This window comes from Rhinolophus sinicus, linkage group LG03, assembly GCF_036562045.2.
Source record: "Rhinolophus sinicus isolate RSC01 linkage group LG03, ASM3656204v1, whole genome shotgun sequence".
In the NCBI taxonomy this organism is placed as follows: Eukaryota; Metazoa; Chordata; class Mammalia; order Chiroptera; family Rhinolophidae; genus Rhinolophus; species Rhinolophus sinicus.
In genome coordinates this window covers 100,320,403-100,338,719 of record NC_133753.1, presented here as the reverse complement: position 1 = coordinate 100,338,719, position 18,317 = coordinate 100,320,403, and the positions used below count along the sequence as shown (strand labels likewise).

Below are 18,317 nucleotides of genomic sequence, written 5' to 3'. Positions count from 1 at the left end.
GTGGTCACTCAGTTTTTACAACTGAGAGAACTGAGGTCCAGAGAGAAGTTATTTTCCCAAACTCACCCAGGTCGTTGGGTAATTGCTCCAGTGTTGGACGTGGGCTAGCTACGCATTTAGCCACTGTAGTCTGCCTCTCTATGGACCAGATGTGAGGAAAGAACAGGCGGAGGCTAGGTGAGTAATGAAGCTTTAGACTGGATATGGGATCTGCAGCCCTTTTAAATGCCCCCTCCCAGGCCACTGATGCCTGGGCCTGTGGGAGGGGGTTCTGGCAGTGAAGATGCCTGCATTCAGCCCATGCTATAGAATGAATGTTTGTGTCCTCCCCAAAATCACATGTTGAAACCTAATCCCCAGTGTGACAGTATTAGGAGGAGGGATCTTTGGGGATGTGATAGATTATGAGGGCAGAGCCCTCCTGAATGGGATTAGTGCCATTATAAAAGAGGCCCAAGAGAGCTCGCTTGCCTTTCCCCTGTGAGGGCACAGAAAAAAGACAGCAGATTTCAGTGGAAGTCCAGTGATCTTGGACTTCCCAGCTTCCAGAACTGTGAGAAATAAATGTCTGTTGTTTATAAACCACCCAGTCTATAATATAAGACAGAACAGACTAAGACAGACCAGTTTTAGGAGCTGGGGTTTTTTATGGCAAATATGGGAATGAACCAAGTGATGGTTAAACATCTCTAATGGGAGAGGCCAGGAGGGAATGGCTGCAAGAAACTGACTGGTAACTGAAGATGCTCTCAGCGTCCATGAGGGGGCAGCAGAGTCTAGGCTTCTTTGTAGGTTAAAGTTTAAGTGGGGTGGCCTGTGGAAGAGACCCTCCAGAACAAATAAATCCTGAGCTGCCTGGAGGGAATAGCAATAAAGAATCTTAAAAATGTTTAAAATGGTGGTGACGATGGAGACTTTAAAAACAACCTAGTATTTATTCAGCAGAAGGCAAGACTGAGTCTAAATGGTAAAAAGTGATTTTCCCAAATTTAACCCAGGGAGTTAATGAGAAAGTTGGAAATAGAACCCAAGACTCCATCACTTTAGATCTACGGAAAGACACATGAGCTCACTTCCAGTAGAACTTGGTTCTCTCCCAGTAGGAAGTGAATCCCTGTGTCAGGTAAGTGAGTGAGTGTGTGTGGGTTCTGCCTCATGGTACCCTCAGTGGCCAGCAAGTGGTGCCAGGGAACGTCAGGGGATGGCACTCTTCCTGGCTGCAGATTTCCCTTTTGTCGTCTTGAGGCCAAACTCATCAGACACTATATCCTGGAGGAAAGGCGGAGAGAACCTGGCAGATGAGAAACAGGAGCTTGTATAGGAAGTTGACTGGAGAATGATTCAGGAACCATGAAAAATATAATGAAATTGCTTTTGTTGTTTTCAGTGATTAAAAATAGAAGTGATTATATTGACTAACAGAAACCAAGAATCGGTGGATAAAAATTAGAACTTAAAGAATACTCATAATCCTATATACTCAGAGAAAACATGATACGTATTAAAGAAAACACGAAGAGGAAATGCAATAAATCTTATACAAGTATTTTGTGAAATGCAAAGTGCAATCCAGTGTTTGAGTGATCACCATAGTAACCCCGTTGATGAGATGCTGTCCTTGGTGCTGAAACTGGGCCCAAGGGAGGAAGAACCTCCCCAGAATGAGTAGGAGAGACTCTTGGCTGATATCATGACAAGCCCATTGGAGCTTCCATGGTGTTTCTATTTGAGAGATTCTCAGAACTGTGTTCTCTCTCCTCTTCCTCCTTATTTTTCATCAGGTTCCTGTGGAATGCTCTCAATGGGGAAATGTTCCACCAAGCTTAGCTGAACTGAGGTCTCCATACTTCCAGACTCCACAGCTCTATGTGAAGTTCCCTTTGCCTTAAAGTGATGACATCATCACCTGAGGCCTCTGAATTTTGACCTGAAAGAGAGACAGAACCAGGTGAGGGCTGGGACCTTGAGGAACCTGGAATTTGGAAGTATAAGAGTCTTGGGACAGCGGAAACCCTCAGCTTAGAACCTATTCTATTACCTGGAGTCTAGTACAAACCACCTGTGTCCCTCCAGTTTGCTCCACCCCAGAATTAGGTAGATTTAAAGGGGGTCTTGGCTAGGGAGTTAATCTTTGCAACAAGGTTCTCTCCAGGGAACATAGTACCTGAAGCCAATCACACTTCTTAGGCATGAATGCTTTGAGGGTATTTCTTCTTCCCTCAAATATCTAAGGAGTGGTCACCCCTTACCCAAGTGACCTATCTTGGTATCAGTCATAGTGGGACAACCTGACATTATGTACCTCTTGAAGTGATGAAACTACCTTAGCTATGGCATATGCTTAACAAAAATGGTTAAGCTGAGTGTAATCAAACCTCTAGACCTAACTGCCAGTTTACAGGAAACACAGAGGATTGAGGGATAAGATATATGTCACCAGGAGGAAATACTTAGACAAATCCAGAATGTGGGACATTACTTAGAACAACCATCCTAGATTCTTATGAAAACCAATATATTTTTAAAATATAAGAGCCAGCTGTAGGTTAAAAGACCAAAGACACACAACAAGTCAGTTAGTGAAATTTGTAGTATTCATATTTGAAAAACTAGTAATAAGAGATGTTCTTGGGTTAATTGGAAAAACGGATATCGGAAGATATTATAGAGTTATATTGGATGATATTATAGAATTATTATCAAGTTATTGAGTATGATAATGGTACTTGGAGTGTGTGTACTGATGTATTTAGCAATCAAGTGTCATAATGTTTGCCAATGACTTCCAAATGGTTCAGTAGAAATTGATGCATCTATTCATTATATATGGCAACATGTTAAACATTATTGTTCTAGATGAGATATATATGTATTTACTGCACTATTAATTTGACTTTTATGTGTGTTTGAAAATTACGACAACTAAATAAATTGGCCATCGAGGACTTATTTAAAAGGCAAGAAGGAAACCTCTGAACATGAAGACTCAGCGGTCTAGAAAAGGTAGATCCACCTTGCAGCTCAGTTCTCCTGCTCCCCCACCTGCCACCCTGGGTTATTTCCCTTTCCCAGCAGTGGAGGCTGGATGACCACCTGGACTAACAAACCATAAACACTGTTTTCCTGAAGACGCTACCATGGTAGCAGGGGAATTGCGGTCTCAGGGCAGGGGGAGGTGGGCATCTCACGCAGGCCCTTCTTACCTGTGTTTTAGAGTCTATGTGGCCCAGGGAGGGCTGGAAGTTACTATAGACGGAGTCCAGCTGCATGGAGTCCTCTTGTTCTAAACAGGGAGAAAGTCCCACCAAAACAGATGGTTAAGAAGACAAGCTCTCATGTCCCCCTCTAATACCACCCACTACAAGGTGAGAGGTGCATCCCCACTTTCCAGGAACCTGAAAACTATTGCAAACATGAGAGCTACATAAATTACCTGACATCAGCAAATGGTTTAATTGGTTCTTGGAAGATGTGAAAAATCACATTTAAAAATTAAACAAAGAAAAACCATAAGCGCCTTGCAAACAGCTTCTCAAGTTCATGAAGTCCAGATTTGACCCGGATTGGGGTGCCATTTGATGGCTTTAGGATATTGACTTCTCCAATTCATGAACATACGGCTTTTCTTTCATATAGGGCTTCTACACTGTTAAGTTTTATCATTTGCCACTGAAAAATCTTAAACATCCTTTGTTAGATATATTTCTAGGTGCTGTATAGAGGGTATTTTTTTATATTAAGTTATCTGTTTGTTGCTAATGCAAAGAAATGCAATTGACCTTGTAAGAATTGATCTTATATCTGACAACTTTGCTGAACTCTGTTAATTTTAATGATTTAACATCCTTTTGGGTTTTATGTAAGACAACAACATCAGCAGCAAATGACAGATTTATATTTTTCTTTCCAATTTTTAAACACTTTTTCTTTTTTATTATACTGATTAGGACACCCAGGATAATGATTAATAGAACTGGTGATAGAAGAGACCTGTGACTTATTTGATCCTAGTTCAATGCAGAGCTTGTCAAACTGACACCTGTAAGCCAAACCCAGCCTGCCATCTATTTTTATATGGCCCACAAGCTATGCTTTTTTTTTTAATTTTAAGTAGTTGAATAACTTTTATTGGAGCACAACCACACTCATTCATTCACTTATATATTGTCTATGGCTGTTTTCATGCTATATCAGCAGAGTTGCGTAGCTATGACAGAGTTCATATAGCCCACAAAGCCCAAAACATGCTATCAGAACCTTTGTAGAAAAAGATTGCCAACCTCTGATTAAACTGAGTGACTTTTAATGTTTTATTAATGAGAATGATTTTTGTGTGTTTGTGTGGATATCTTTACCACGAAATTAAAATGCTAATCCTAATTGGATGAGTTTGTATGATAAGATATGGGTATTTATTAAATGTTTTATTTTGCATTCATTGAGGTGATGATATTTTTCTTCTTATTCTGGTAATGGGGTGAATTTATAAATAAATTTCAGACAACTCTGTTTTCTAGAATAAACTCAATTAGTTGTGATTTTTATACCTGCTGGATTTTAGGTGCTAATTTTTTGTTCAGGAGTTTTGTATCTATGTGCACAAGTGAATTTGGTCTTTAAATGTACTTTCTTGTACTGTCTTGTCTGGTTTTGCTATAAACATTTATGGTAGGCTCATAATGTGAATGGGCGAGAATTCCTTCTTTTTCTAGTCTCTGAATGAGTTTGCATAAGATTATCAGTCTCCACTCTGTAAATGGTAGAATTCACTTGTAAAACATCTGAGCCTGATTCATTAAAGAAAGAAAAAACCCAAACAGTTTTAGGACTGTTCCAGTTTTCAGGATTTTGCCTTAGTTTATGGTTTTGTTGGTTGAAGATGTTCATAATAGCCTCTTACTACCTTTTAAATAGCTGCTGCAATCACGGCGATGTTTCCTTACCCATTCCTGATACTATTTGTCTTGTATCTTCACCCTTTTCTCTTCATTGGTCTTAAGCAGAAATTAGTCAATTTCATTAATCTTTTCAAATAACCAACTTTTGATTTGTTGATTCTTTTTATTGCATTTCTACTTTCTAGTTTGTTGATTTCTGCTCTTACTTTTACATCTGCACTTTTTAAAGTTATTTGTTGTTCTTTTCTTAACTTCCTAAGTTGAAAAGTTAGCTCCATAATTTCCTATCTTTTTTCCTCCACCAATACAAACGTTTTAAAACTCTAAGTTTCCTTCTGAGTATGTTGCTGCATCCCACACATTTGATACCAAGTATTTTCATTATCATTCAGATCCCTGGATTTTTAAACTTCCATTATTATTTCTTATTTGATCCATGAGTTATTTAGAAACTTTAAAAAATGTTTCCAAAGATATAGGATTTTTGGTTTTGTTTTCCAGAAACATTTTTGTTATTGATTTCTAACTCACTTGCATCGTGGTCAGATAATATAGTCCGATTTAAACAATTTTTTTGGAAAAATTTTGAGACTTTTATTTTCTGACTTTGTGTGTGGTGATTCTTACAAGTTTTTTTATATATGCTCCTATAATGAATGTGTACTCTCCAGTTGTTGAATGCAGTCTGTCTTTGACAATTATATTAAGGCGGTCATTTATTTTGTATGAAAGTTTTATACCCTTGATGATTTCTTTGCCTGCTTGATCAATCAATTACTAAGAGAGTTTTTAATTTTTTAAAAATCTCCCACCTTGTTGATGGATTCAGAAATTTTTTCTTGTAGTTTTGTCAATTTTTGCTTTATATATTTTGAAGGTGTATTAATAGGGCACACAAGGTAGATTTATATATTCTTAACAAAATAAAACATTTCCCAGTAAACATTGATCATTCTTATCCCTAGTAATTCTTTTTGCCTTGGAGTTTATTTGCCCATACTGAATATATATAGCAACAGCTATTTTGGTTAGTATTTTTCTATTTTGTTTTTTTCCATACTTTTGTTTTTATCCTTTCTCTGTGCTTCTATTTTTTATGTGCCTTTCATCCACAGTGAATAGATTTTTAAAAATCTACTCTTTTAACTGAAGTATTTAACCCATTTATATTTATTGTAGATATTGATATTGTTGGATTACTTTCTACTATTTTATTTTGTGCTTTGTTTGCTTGTTTGTTTGCCCTTTCTTGCCTTTTATGGATTGACTAAAACGTTTCCTTCATTCCAATTTTCTCCTTCATTAGAATTTAAAGACAATTTCTAGAAATGTCCTTATTCCATTTTTTTAATTTAAAGACTCAATTTCTAGACATTCTAACATGTACATTTAACCTAACAAAATCTATAATTAATCACTTTACTGAGCTATAACCCACCTGTCAATAAGCTCACACACTCCTAGGTATTTATCTGTCTCCACATAGGCACAGTATTGTGTTCTGGAGAAATCTATGCCCATCAAATAACTTGTGAACTCCCCCACCCCCATGATCTAGTTACGCTGTGCCCATGCTCGTGCCCCATCCAGGGCCTCAGAGGAGCCAGTGGTGGTTGCAGATGTGGAATCAAATGTTTTGGAAATGAAAATGCTTTCCCCTTTTGCTCCTTCCCACATGCCTCCTATGTGTGTCTCCATACTTTGAGATATTTTGAGTCCACTGAGGATTTCTAATACCTTCACTGATGTTAAAGCCAGCGTTTTGGAAGGCCCCAGGGGCTGGTCCACCATCCTCTTCATGCCACTGGTACAACTGAGTCACTTTGGACTTTTGCCTATTGATAGAAACACCAGAGAGACCCCATCATGAGCAGAGAATGAATGCAAGGACCTGGGGACTGGCCTTGTCCCTGCTTTCCTCCCCCCACTGCCCACCTCGGGGATGGAATGCTTAAGGACAGAGGGGTCAGAAACGGAGGGGGAGTTGAAGGCAAAGGGAAGAGGGGGCAGCAGTGACTCGCCTTTTCGCCTCTCTCTTGGAGCGGAACACAAACACCAGGAGGACGACGAGGACGACCAGCACCACTGCCCCCACTGCCCCCAGAAGCCCATACACCAGGCTCTTCTTGGTGCTGAACTCACAGGTTTCTCCACTGTACCATTCAGTGTCTGTGGTCAGGCAGCTGAAGTGGCGAGAAGGAGCAGGGAGGGAAAGGGAGCCATCTAGAGTCAGGGCCAGCAAATACCCGCAGTCCCCCCACCCTCAGAATTGACCCTGACACCACAGGGGGTGGAGAGGAGAGCAGCTGGGCTGAGGTGGGGTGGTGGGACACTTACTAGCAATGAGGGCCACTGCGCTCCAGCCTGCACGTCCCGAAGTTGCAGTTTAGGGAGGCGTTGAAGCCTGGCATGCAGCGAGTGATGCATTTTGGTCTCTGGTCCTTGTACTCCACAAAGAAGTACTCCGCTAAGTCTTTCCCAGCCATCTTCCGGCATTCCTCTGAGGGAGCACAGAGGCGTCCTGTGAGCTGGAGGACAGGTGCGCTGCCCGCCTCCCCCGCCCTCCCTGAAGCCCCTAGGGCCACCTACCTTCAGGGTCGTATGTAACTGAAACGTTTTGCAGCTTGGTGGCAGTCACGTTGAAGCACAGTAAAGCTGTGAAGAAGACACATAAGCCCTGACAAGCTTGTTTAGCAGGGGACTCAGGCGTGAGTATCAGCAGGGCATGCAGCTGTGATGGGAGAGGGGGAAACCACTCTCTGCAAAGAGGGAATGCCAGCCTCACATCCAGCTCTCCAAAATCGTGGCTCTCCAAGTGTCCTTCTTGTCCCATACCCACCTCAGCCAAGATCCCCACACTGATGACTGCGTTGAGAAACATCTACATTGGGTAATAAGTCAGGCTCATCCTCATTTTCCTGTAGACTCAGGATTTAGCACACCTGCCTCTGCATCCTCCTTTCACAGCCTCTCCTGGCATCTGCCAGCTTTGGGACTGATTCCTGGGCTCTCGGTGTTCTCTTGCTCCCCCCATTTACCTCTCCAATCTCCCCTATCCTAAGCATGACAAAGCTTAAAGGATCTTTGAAGGACCCCTCATGCCCCTCCCCAGAAGCCTAGGAATTTACTTGCGCATGTATTATTGTTGAGTGTTTGCTCTTGGGTTGCATTCTTGATTTTTTCCTCCACCTTCTGGGCGACCTTATTAATGAATTCCTTGTAATCTGGGATGAACTTGGTCTTCAGGATGACATCATGCTCCACCACCACACTGCCAGGACTGAGGAGAAAAAGAAAGATGGCCTTGGGCGTCCTCCCAGGTAATAATGGGTGCTCACCTCTCTGACTCCTTCCCCAGGCAGGCTTTGCCCTCTCTGCCCCCAGGGGAAGGCAAAGTTGGGGGAGGATGGTTGAACATGAAAACCTAATGTCTACTGGGTGAAGGCTCCATTCCAGGCACTGTGCTGGGCATGTCCCCATAAGACCCGTATCCCCTGCACCTAAGAGGATTGTCTACAAAGGTGGAAGGTTCAAGGAAGGCCCAGGGAAGAAGACGGACAGGGGGATGCCTCTGTGGGAGAGGTCATATTGAAGGCGTTACTATATGTGTTTAAACAGGAGACTGGGCAGGTGCTGGCAAAGTGTCCCTAAGGGGCTTTCGGCCCCGGGAGAAGAGGTTGCACCAGGGACTCCTACTGGATTCGTGAATGGCCTGGTGGTGGCCTGGCTGCAGGAAGCCTGTGAACCTCATAAAACTGTACGCAAAAATTTGAAGGTGCATAGGGACATTTTTTCTACTTCTACAAATTTGTGTCAATTCTAAAAGGAGTCCCTGACACCAAAAAGTTAAAATTCTAGTCAAAAGTCTCTGTCTACTCCCTGCTCAGGAGTTAGAAGAAGCCAGGGCCTCAGACATGCTTCCCTTTGCTTCCTTTCTTTTCCATAGATCGCAGCCCCCACTCTGAATGAGAATCACTTCCCTGCTGTGTGCTTTCCCAGAGGCTTCAGAGCCCAGCTCTCCTCCTAGGTGCCTAAGGAAGTGGAGACAAAAAACCTGATACCTACAGGCAGGACCATAAAGATGACAGCTCAGTGCCTGGTCCACAGAGCCTGTCCTCTCTCTCCCTCCAGAGAGATAGAGGGACAGGTGGAGAAAAGGAACGAGGAATGGCCCTACAGAGCCCTCCCCCCACCCCAGGGGCAAAGAGAGAATCCTACTGCATCAACACATGCCAGTCCTGGAGAGTAGTCTTAGGGTGAGGAAGGAAAATGCTCTCCTCTTCCAGGGGAGCTGAGCTGCTGAAGAGCAGACATGCGGTGTCCAACCTAGAGACTGCCCCGGCATCTGCTGTGTTTGAAGCCTGGGCAGGGGCTTGGCAACTTTACCTGGGGTGGCTGGCCTCTCTTGTGAGAGAAAGAAGTTTTCATGTTAAATTGAATTGAGGGAGGAAGAAAAACGAAGGCTGGTAAACACTTTTTTTTCTGTGCTTTTAGTGCAAATTTTTCCGTATTGGTTATTAAGTTCCTCTCGAAATTTACCAATGGTGACTCTGAAAACCCTGAGAAAAAATATCTCCCTCATGATCCAGGGCAGGCTGGGGGACCCATGAAAGTCCCATTGGCTAGCACCATTCAAAGGATTTCATAAAGTTGGGGTAAATAACATGGTAAAGATTCCTATCCTAGGTGGGTGGAAATGAATATAGAACAACTGTGGACTTGGATACCTTTTTCCTGGGCATTTCTCATGGCAAGCTACGTTATTTGGCTTCACCAATTAAAACTAATGGCGTGTACATCACACAAGCTGTAGCCTCCAGGTATTCTGGTGTGTCCGTGTCTTGGCTCTACCGTTCTATAAATGACTCCTCAGGTCACTGCACCTCTGGAAGCCTCAGGTTTTTTATTTGCACAATGGGAGCAGCCTTACTGGCCTCACTCACAGGGTGGTTATGAGCTTTAAACTGCAAAATGTATGTGAAACTATAATTGCTGAAGGGTGTTATGGGCTGAATTGTGTTCTCCCAAATTCATATGTTGAAGCCCTAACCCACCAGTGCTTCAGAATGTGTCTGAATTTGGGGATAGGACCTTTACAGAGGTGATTAAGGTAAAATGAGGGTATAGGGATGGGCCCTAATCCAATCTTATTCGTGTCCTTATAAGAAGAGGAAATTTGGTCACATGAAGGCACACGGGGATACACATCAACAGAGGAAGGGCCACGTGAAGCACAGTGAGAAGGAGGCTGTCTGTGATCTAAGGTGAGAGGCCTCAGGAGAAACCAAACCTGCTGACACCTTGATCTTGGACTTCCAGCCTCCAGAACCATGAGAAATAAACTTCTGTTGTTTAAGCCACCCTGACTGGGATATTTCGTTATGATAGCCCTAGCAGACTAATATAAGGGGCATAGTTAAAATTGTCTTTATAATTACGGCTATTGCTTCCACCCCAAGGACCTTCTTCCTAGGAGCCCAGATACTCACGTCAGTTTTGTGATGTTGACTGTTTCATACTCAGAGATTCCGGAGTAAATTATATCCATCTGAAAGGCAAGGAGGCCACAATGCTATCCCAGAAGCCCCACCTGAGGGCCTGCCTGTCTTTTATGTAGAATCTTAAGAGAGTAGAGGATGGACCTGCATGATTCCCCAGTCCCCATCCCCAGGTGACAGTGGCACACTGTCCAGATGGAGTAGTCCCTTCCCAGAGACCAGCCCTGCCCTGGGTCCCTGGGACCCCCAAGGTGGAAACTTGCTTTGTCTTTCCCCTCCCTCCCTGGAAAGCCCTGAGAAAATGAATGGTGAGCTGAGAAACTCGTACACCTCTAACACTGCCCTCATCTGCTGTCTTAACCCTCAGAAACACCTCCCTGGGGAGAACTGAGTGACCATGGGGACTTGCTCTCCCAGGGCCACCTGTTTTATGAATGTTTCATTGAACTTCTGGAACTCGGAAGAACTCCGGTTTAGTAGCTCTTTGGTGAAGTTCTGATTGGTCACTTTCACAGTCACTTCCATGTGGGCAGAAACATTCTCCGGCTCTGAGGGGGTCAGACAACAGCACAACTTATTGAAGGCAGCACCCCCTGAATTCCCCACTAAGGAGACCCACTCCTCCAGGCACTATGTCTTTGGTGGGAGAGTGGCCTGGATCCCCCCACCTCCAACCCCCACTCAGGTCTCACCAGCGTGCCCCTGTAGAGAGGAGAGTACACTGTACTCCTCACGGCTTTGGGATGGAGCCCAAGGAGCCTCGGGTCCTATATTCTATTAGAGAATTCTGCATACTTTTTGTATTCTGCTCCATCATATACTCATTTATTTTAAATGTATTTTATGGTAAATTCTGTACAAAATTTGTATTTTGTCCCAAACTATACCTGCTGATTTATTCATTTCTTTAATATTTTAAATTTCTTACTACTGGGTAAAATGGTTGCCTCTGGAAGAGGCCATATTCCTAGCCAAGGACGAGCAGGAATGGGTGCCCAGCGTGGAGGATGGGCCCAGGGTTGCGGGAGGGAGGGCAGCAGTCTTACTCACCTATGTTAATACTTGAGACCACAGTCTCACACTTTGGCCCCTCATAAAGGCTAGTGCATACACACTTGATCCCATCCCAGGTGCCTCCGTTCTGGCAGACTACGGTATTGTATTGACACTTATCTCCTCCATAGTTAGGGGGGCATTCACAGGCCTTTCCGTTCCATGTCCCTCCATTGAAGCAGATCACTGAAAGGGGAAAAGGTCATGTATTTACACAGCACTTTATAACTTATAACATAGTCTCACAAACAGTCTAATTTGATATTCTCATGAGACCCTGGGGTAGGCAGGACATTTAGTATCGTCTCCACTCTAAAGATGGGAGAACTGAGGTGGAGAGAGGCTAAGAGACCTGCCCAAGTTTCCACGTGGAAGCAGACTTGATCTGGTAGTGGAGGTCTATTTCCAGCATGCTTTACTTTAGCCCCAAAAAGCAAGAAAAGAGAAACCTAGTGTTGTGAGAGGTGGGGACAACTCAGTCAGGACTGAGGAGGAGAAAAAGAGAGACAGAGACTGAGAGAATCCAGGGGGACTTGACCAATGTAGAGTCCACCACGCTTGGGAAGAAGCACGTCATTGTCCCTTCCGTACCTACTTCAGAAGAACTCACCCTGGAAATCATTGCCATTATGACTGTTCATGACTCCTTTTTTATTTCCTGGGACATGAAGTTTGAGTTCATTTAAATAGGTAGGAAGAGGTTATAGACAACTCTCAAATATCTATACCAACCAACCAAAAAAACAAAAGCTCTGTTTTCTTTGGCTTTTCTTGAAAAGAGTTGTACCTGTGCAAACCAGTATTCCAGTGTGGTTCATCTGGGGAGGTACATGAGGTGTGCATATATGCTACAAAGACCTGCCCCACCTCTGCCTCCTGGTCTACCGCCACCAGACTCAGAGAGCAGGGGCCAAACCCATGACAGTCACATCATCACACAGCCTCTGTTTATAGACCTTCTGTTCAAGACATTCGGAAAGAATGGAAGAGATGACACTAGAGTCTTGGGCACATTGGAGACCCATAGATCCTCTCTCTCTCTCTCTCTCTCTGTGTGTGTGTGTGTGTGTGTGTGTGTGTGTGTGTGTGTGTGTGTGTGTCTCTCTCTCTCTCTCTCTCTCATGTGTTACTGAAGAATATTCAGATTGGGTCTAAGTGCCCAAGCCCAGGCTTGTGAGTAGCAGCAAAAGCTGCTGCTGGAGTGTATTCACCTATTGCCCAACAGTCTAAATGGGAGGCCAACCTCTAGGAAATAAAAGGAAGGTAGAAAGGGGACCATCAGCCTTCAGGGAGCTGACCAACACCGTCTGTGGGCTCAGCAGTCATGCAGCTACCTGGCATTCGTCCTGGGAACACGAGGTCCAGACCTCCCTTTAGAAGATGCTCAGAAACCCCCGCCCCCACCTGAGAACAAGAGAGAACTCCCCAAGACAAAGACACTGGAGAGAAACCACAGAACAAAGCCACATAATGGAAAGGACAGGCAAAGCAGAACTCAACAGAGGAAAAATTCACAAAGCCCTGAGAAAATGCAGCAGCCAAAAGCTGAAGAACCACCTTTCATCTTGATCAATTCCAGATGGGATTGGGCAGTGCCCTAGGTGGACACAGGTCATATGTCTGTGAACATATCTATAGTTCATCTGAATTAGTAAAGCTTCCGAGTATTTTAACTAGTAAACAGTAAGTCCTTACTTAACAACATTGATAGGTTCTGCAACTTTAAGCAACATGATGTATAATGAAACCATTTTACCATAAGCTGATTGATATAAACAAGAATTAAGTTCCTAGGGCACCTCAGTCAAAGTTACAATGAAACAATGATGAACAAAACAACAGTTATTAAAAAAAGAAAAAAAAGAACGTTATTCAAGAACCTGCTGTGCTTTCTTTAATGCATGCCACATATCCTTTCTCAATCTGAGAATAATACTGAAAACCATAAAATATAGACTGTATGTCATAGGTAACATAATAACAGTATATTATAACAGTATATATGAAGTGGGGCCCGTCTCATCCTAAGCAGAGTGAGGAGAGCTGAGTGAAAGCTCTAGAGTCATAGAAAAGAAAGGGAGGCATAAGGATAGAGAAACTTTCAAGGACACGGAGGTAGAGTTCAGAGATGATAAAAGTGAAACTTTTTTTGCTTCTATGGTGGATTCTCAGAAAATAAAATAAAACAAAATAAAAGTGAACAGTGGCAGAGACACAGTTGCCACAGGTACATGTGACTACTACTGGCAACATCCTCCTGCAAAAACAAAACAAAACAAAACTTTGCACTTAAGTATGAGCAAAATCAATGATGAAACCCTCTGTAAAAAGATGTGAAAATGTAAATGAAAGATACAAAGTTAATGAAATTATAGTATATAAAATGCAATGGGACAGACACCTGCAGAGTCCAAAAGGGATGTGTGAACACTGTACTGGGGATTGAAGATGTCCAGGCAGAGAGGTAAATTGTATTGTATGAAAGAGTGATCTAGCACAAGAAACAGCAAGACATGCAGAGAAGTAAGTGATAGGGTAATACGACAGTAGACGTTTTTTATCTAATGGAAAACAAGTAAGAGCAAAAGAAGTGAATGATGAGTAAATGTTTAAGAAGAAAACTACAAAGGGGGTGGGGAGGGGGAAGACTGAAAAGAAATGTCAGTTTTAAAAAGGTAAATTCAAGAAATTGCTTACTTGGTGTGGTTGATGTAGTACTAGAAACTAGGGTAGAGGTACTCTTCGTTATAGTGGTGGATGAACTAGTGGAGAGAGTGGGGACTGTGATGGAGGTAGCACTCTGTGTGCTAGGTTTTGTTCCGGCTGTTGCAGTGGAGAGAGTTGTGGTGATGACAACCTCAGAGGTCACAGAAGTGGAGCTGACTTCAGTAGAGGTGATCAAAGGTGTGCTGGTGTGAGCGGGACTTACTGAAGATGAACTAGCCCCTGTAGAAGTTATCGCAGGAGTTCTGGTATCATGAGCAGTTGTTGAAGATGAAGTAGCCTGTGTAGACAGTGTCACAGCAGTGGTGCCATCACTAGTTGTTGAAGGTGCACTAGCTTCTGTAGATACTGTCACAGTGGTGGCACTGTCAATAGGAGATGTTGAAGATACAGTAGTCTCTGTAGAAGTTGTCAGAGAGGTAGTGCCACTAGAAGGCATTACTGAGGATGCAGTAGTCCCTGTAGTGAATGTCACAGTTGTTGAAGATGTGCTACCTTCTGTGGCAATTGTATCAGAGGTGGTGCTGTCAGCAGGAGTGGTTGAAGATGCACTAGACTCTGTAGAGGTTGTCAGAGCAGTGGTGCCCCCAGAAGAAGTTGTCAAAGATGCAGTAGCACCTGTAGTAGATGTCACAGGGGTGTTGGTTTCACTAGATGTTGCTGAAGATGTGCTACCTTCTGTGGAAGCAGAATCAGCAGTAGTGCTCTCACTAGGAGCTGTTGAAGATGCAGTAGGTTCTATAGACACTGTCACAGAGGTGGTGCTGTCAGTAGGAGTGGTTGAAGATGCACTAGCCTCTGTAGAGGTTGTCAGAGCAGTGGTGCCTCCAGAAGAAGTTGTCAAAGATGCAGTAGCACCTGTAGTAGACGTCACAGGGGTGTTGGTTTCACTAGATGTTGCTGAAGATGTGCTACCTTCTGTGGAAGCAGAATCAGCAGTAGTGCTCTCACTAGGAGCTGTTGAAGATGCAGTAGGTCCTATAGACACTGTCACAGAGGTGGTGCTGTCAGTAGGAGTGGTTGAAGATGCACTAGCCTCTGTAGAGGTTGTCAGAGCAGTGGTGCCTCCAGGAGAAGTTGTCAAAGATGCAGTAGCGCCTGTAGTAGATGTCACAGGGGTGTTGGTTTCACTAGATGTTGCTGAAGATGTGCTACCTTCTGTAGAAGTGGAATCAGCAGTAGTGCTCTCACTAGGAGCTGTTGAAGATGCAGTAGGTCCTATAGACACTGTCACAGAGGTGGTGCTGTCAGTAGGAGTGGTTGAAGATGCACTAGCCTCTGTAGAGGTTGTCAGAGCAGTGGTGCCTCCAGGAGAAGTTGTCAAAGATGCAGTAGCGCCGGTAGTAGATGTCACAGGGGTGTTGGTTTCACTAGATGTTGCTGAAGATGTGCTACCTTCTGTAGAAGTGGAATCAGCAGTAGTGCTCTCACTAGGAGCTGTTGAAGATGCAGTAGGTCCTATAGACACTGTCACAGAGGTGGTGCTGTCAGTAGGAGTGGTTGAAGATGCACTAGCCTCTGTAGAGGTTGTCAGAGCAGTGGTGCCTCCAGAAGAAGTTGTCAAAGATGCAGTAGCGCCTGTAGTAGACGTCACAGGGGTGTTGCTTTCACTAGATGTTGCTGAAGATGTGCTACCTTCTGTAGAAGTGGAATCAGCAGTAGTGCTCTCACTAGGAGCTGTTGAAGATGCAGTAGGTTCTATAGACACTGTCACAGAGGTGGTGCTGTCAGTAGGAGTGGTTGAAGATGCACTAGCCTCTGTAGAGGTTGTCAGAGTAGTGGTGCCCCCAGAAGAAGTTGTCAAAGATGCAGTAGCGCCTGTAGTAGACATCACAGGGGTGTTGGTTTCACTAGATGTTGCTGAAGATGTGCTACCTTCTGTAGAAGTGGAATCAGCAGTAGTGCTCTCACTAGGAGCTGTTGAAGATGCAGTAGGTCCTATAGACACTGTCACAGTGGTGGTGCTGTCAGTAGGAGTGGTTGAAGATGCACTAGCCTCTGTAGAGGTTGTCAGAGCAGTGGTGCCCCCAGAAGAAGTTGTCGAAGATGCAGTAGCGCCTGTAGTAGACGTCACAGGGGTGTTGGTTTCACTAGATGTTGCTGAAGATGTGCTACCTTCTGTAGAAGTGGAATCAGCAGTAGTGCTCTCACTAGGAGCTGTTGAAGATGCAGTAGGTCCTATAGACACTGTCACAGAGGTGGTGCTGTCAGTAGGAGTTGTCGAAGATACATCAGCCTCTGCAGAGGTTGTCAGAGCAGTGGTGCCTCCAGAAGAAGTTGTCAAAGATGCAGTAGCGCCTGTAGTAGACGTCATAGGGGTGTTGCTTTCACTAGATGTTGCTGAAGATGTGCTACCTTCTGTAGAAGTGGAATCAGCAGTAGTGCTCTCACTAGGAGCTGTTGAAGATGCAGTAGGTTCTATAGACACTGTCACAGAGGTGGTGCTGTCAGTAGGAGTTGTCGAAGATACATCAGCCTCTGCAGAGGTTGTCAGAGCAGTGGTTCCCCCAGGAGAAGTTGTTGAAGATGCAGTAGCGCCTGTAGTAGACGTCACAGGGGTGTTGCTTTCACTAGATGTTGCTGAAGATGTGCTACTTTCTGTAGAAGTGGAATCAGCAGTAGTGCTCTCACTAGGAGCTGTTGAAGATGCAGTAGGTCCTATAGACACTGTCACAGAGGTGGTGCTGTCAGTAGGAGTGGTTGAAGATGCACTAGCCTCTGTAGAGGATGTCAGAGCAGTGGTGCCCCCAGGAGAAGTTGTCGAAGATGCAGTAGCGCCTGTAGTAGACGTCACAGGGGTGTTGCTTTCACTAGACGTTGCTGAAGATGTGCTACCTTCTGTAGAAGTGGAATCAGCAGTAGTGCTCTCACTAGGAGCTGTTGAAGATGCAGTAGGTCCTATAGACACTGTCACAGAGGTGGTGCTGTCAGTAGGAGTTGTCGAAGATACATCAGCCTCTGCAGAGGTTGTCAGAGCAGTGGTGCCTCCAGAAGAAGTTGTCGAAGATGCAGTAGCACCTGTAGTAGACGTCACAGGGGTGTTGCTTTCACTAGATGTTGCTGAAGATGTGCTACCTTCTGTAGAAGTGGAATCAGCAGTAGTGCTCTCACTAGGAGCTGTTGAAGATGCAGTAGGTTCTATAGACACTGTCACAGAGGTGGTGCTGTCAGTAGGAGTGGTTGAAGATGCACTAGCCTCTGTAGAGGTTGTCAGAGTAGTGGTGCCCCCAGAAGAAGTTGTCGAAGATGCAGTAGCGCCTGTAGTAGATGTCACAGGGGTGTTGGTTTCACTAGATGTTGCTGAAGATGTGCTACCTTCTGTGGAAGCAGAATCAGCAGTAGTGCTCTCACTAGGAGCTGTTGAAGATGCAGTAGGTCCTATAGACACTGTCACAGAGGTGGTGCTGTCAGTAGGAGTTGTCGAAGATACATCAGCCTCTGCAGAGGTTGTCAGAGCAGTGGTGCCCCCAGGAGAAGTTGTCGAAGATGCAGTAGCGCCTGTAGTAGACGTCACAGGGGTGTTGGTTTCACTAGATGTTGCTGAAGATGTGCTACTTTCTGTAGAAGTGGAATCAGCAGTAGTGCTCTCACTAGGAGCTGTTGAAGATGCAGTAGGTCCTATAGACACTGTCACAGAGGTGGTGCTGTCAGTAGGAGTAGTTGAAGATGCACTAGCCTCTGTAGAGGATGTCAGAGCAGTGGTGCCCCCAGGAGAAGTTGTCGAAGATGCAGTAGCGCCTGTAGTAGACGTCACAGGGGTGTTGCTTTCACTAGATGTTGCTGAAGATGTGCTACCTTCTGTAGAAGTGGAATCAGCAGTAGTGCTCTCACTAGGAGCTGTTGAAGATGCAGTAGGTCCTATAGACACTGTCACACAGGTGGTGCTGTCAGTAGGAGTGGTTGAAGATGCACTAGCCTCTGTAGAGGATGTCAGAGCAGTGGTGCCCCCAGAAGAAGTTGTCAAAGATGCAGTAGCACCTGTAGTAGATGTCACAGGGGTGTTGGTTTCACTAGATGTTGCTGAAGATGTGCTACCTTCTGTAGAAGTGGAATCAGCAGTAGTGCTCTCACTAGGAGCTGTTGAAGATGCAGTAGGTCCTATAGACACTGTCACAGAGGTGGTGCTGTCCATTGGAGTTGTTGA

General features: G+C 44.3%; 1 protein-coding gene across 2 annotated transcripts; it reads right to left on the bottom strand.

Moving 5' to 3' along the window:
• Window positions 1-729: 729 nt before the first annotated feature.
• On the bottom strand, window positions 730-18,313 carry LOC141570643 (mucin-17-like). 2 transcript variants are annotated; one of them, XM_074328361.1, is made up of 9 exons: window positions 10,820-11,333; window positions 10,388-10,446; window positions 8,027-8,178; window positions 7,488-7,553; window positions 7,236-7,398; window positions 6,920-7,081; window positions 6,636-6,733; window positions 3,204-3,283; window positions 730-1,927 (listed from the first exon to the last, which is right to left on the bottom strand). In XM_074328361.1, the coding sequence occupies exons 1-9, from the start codon at window positions 10,919-10,921 to the stop codon at window positions 1,886-1,888; spliced, it is 924 nt and encodes a 307-aa protein (XP_074184462.1). In that variant the 5' UTR covers window positions 10,922-11,333; the 3' UTR covers window positions 730-1,885. The 2 variants fall into 2 exon arrangements, with proteins under 2 accessions (XP_074184462.1, XP_074184461.1); XM_074328360.1 differs by lacking the exons at window positions 730-1,927; window positions 3,204-3,283; window positions 6,636-6,733; ... (3 more) ...; window positions 8,027-8,178; window positions 10,388-10,446 and adding exons at window positions 11,447-11,635; window positions 14,147-18,313 and having other exon boundaries at window positions 10,463-10,944.
• Window positions 18,314-18,317: the final 4 nt, after the last annotated feature.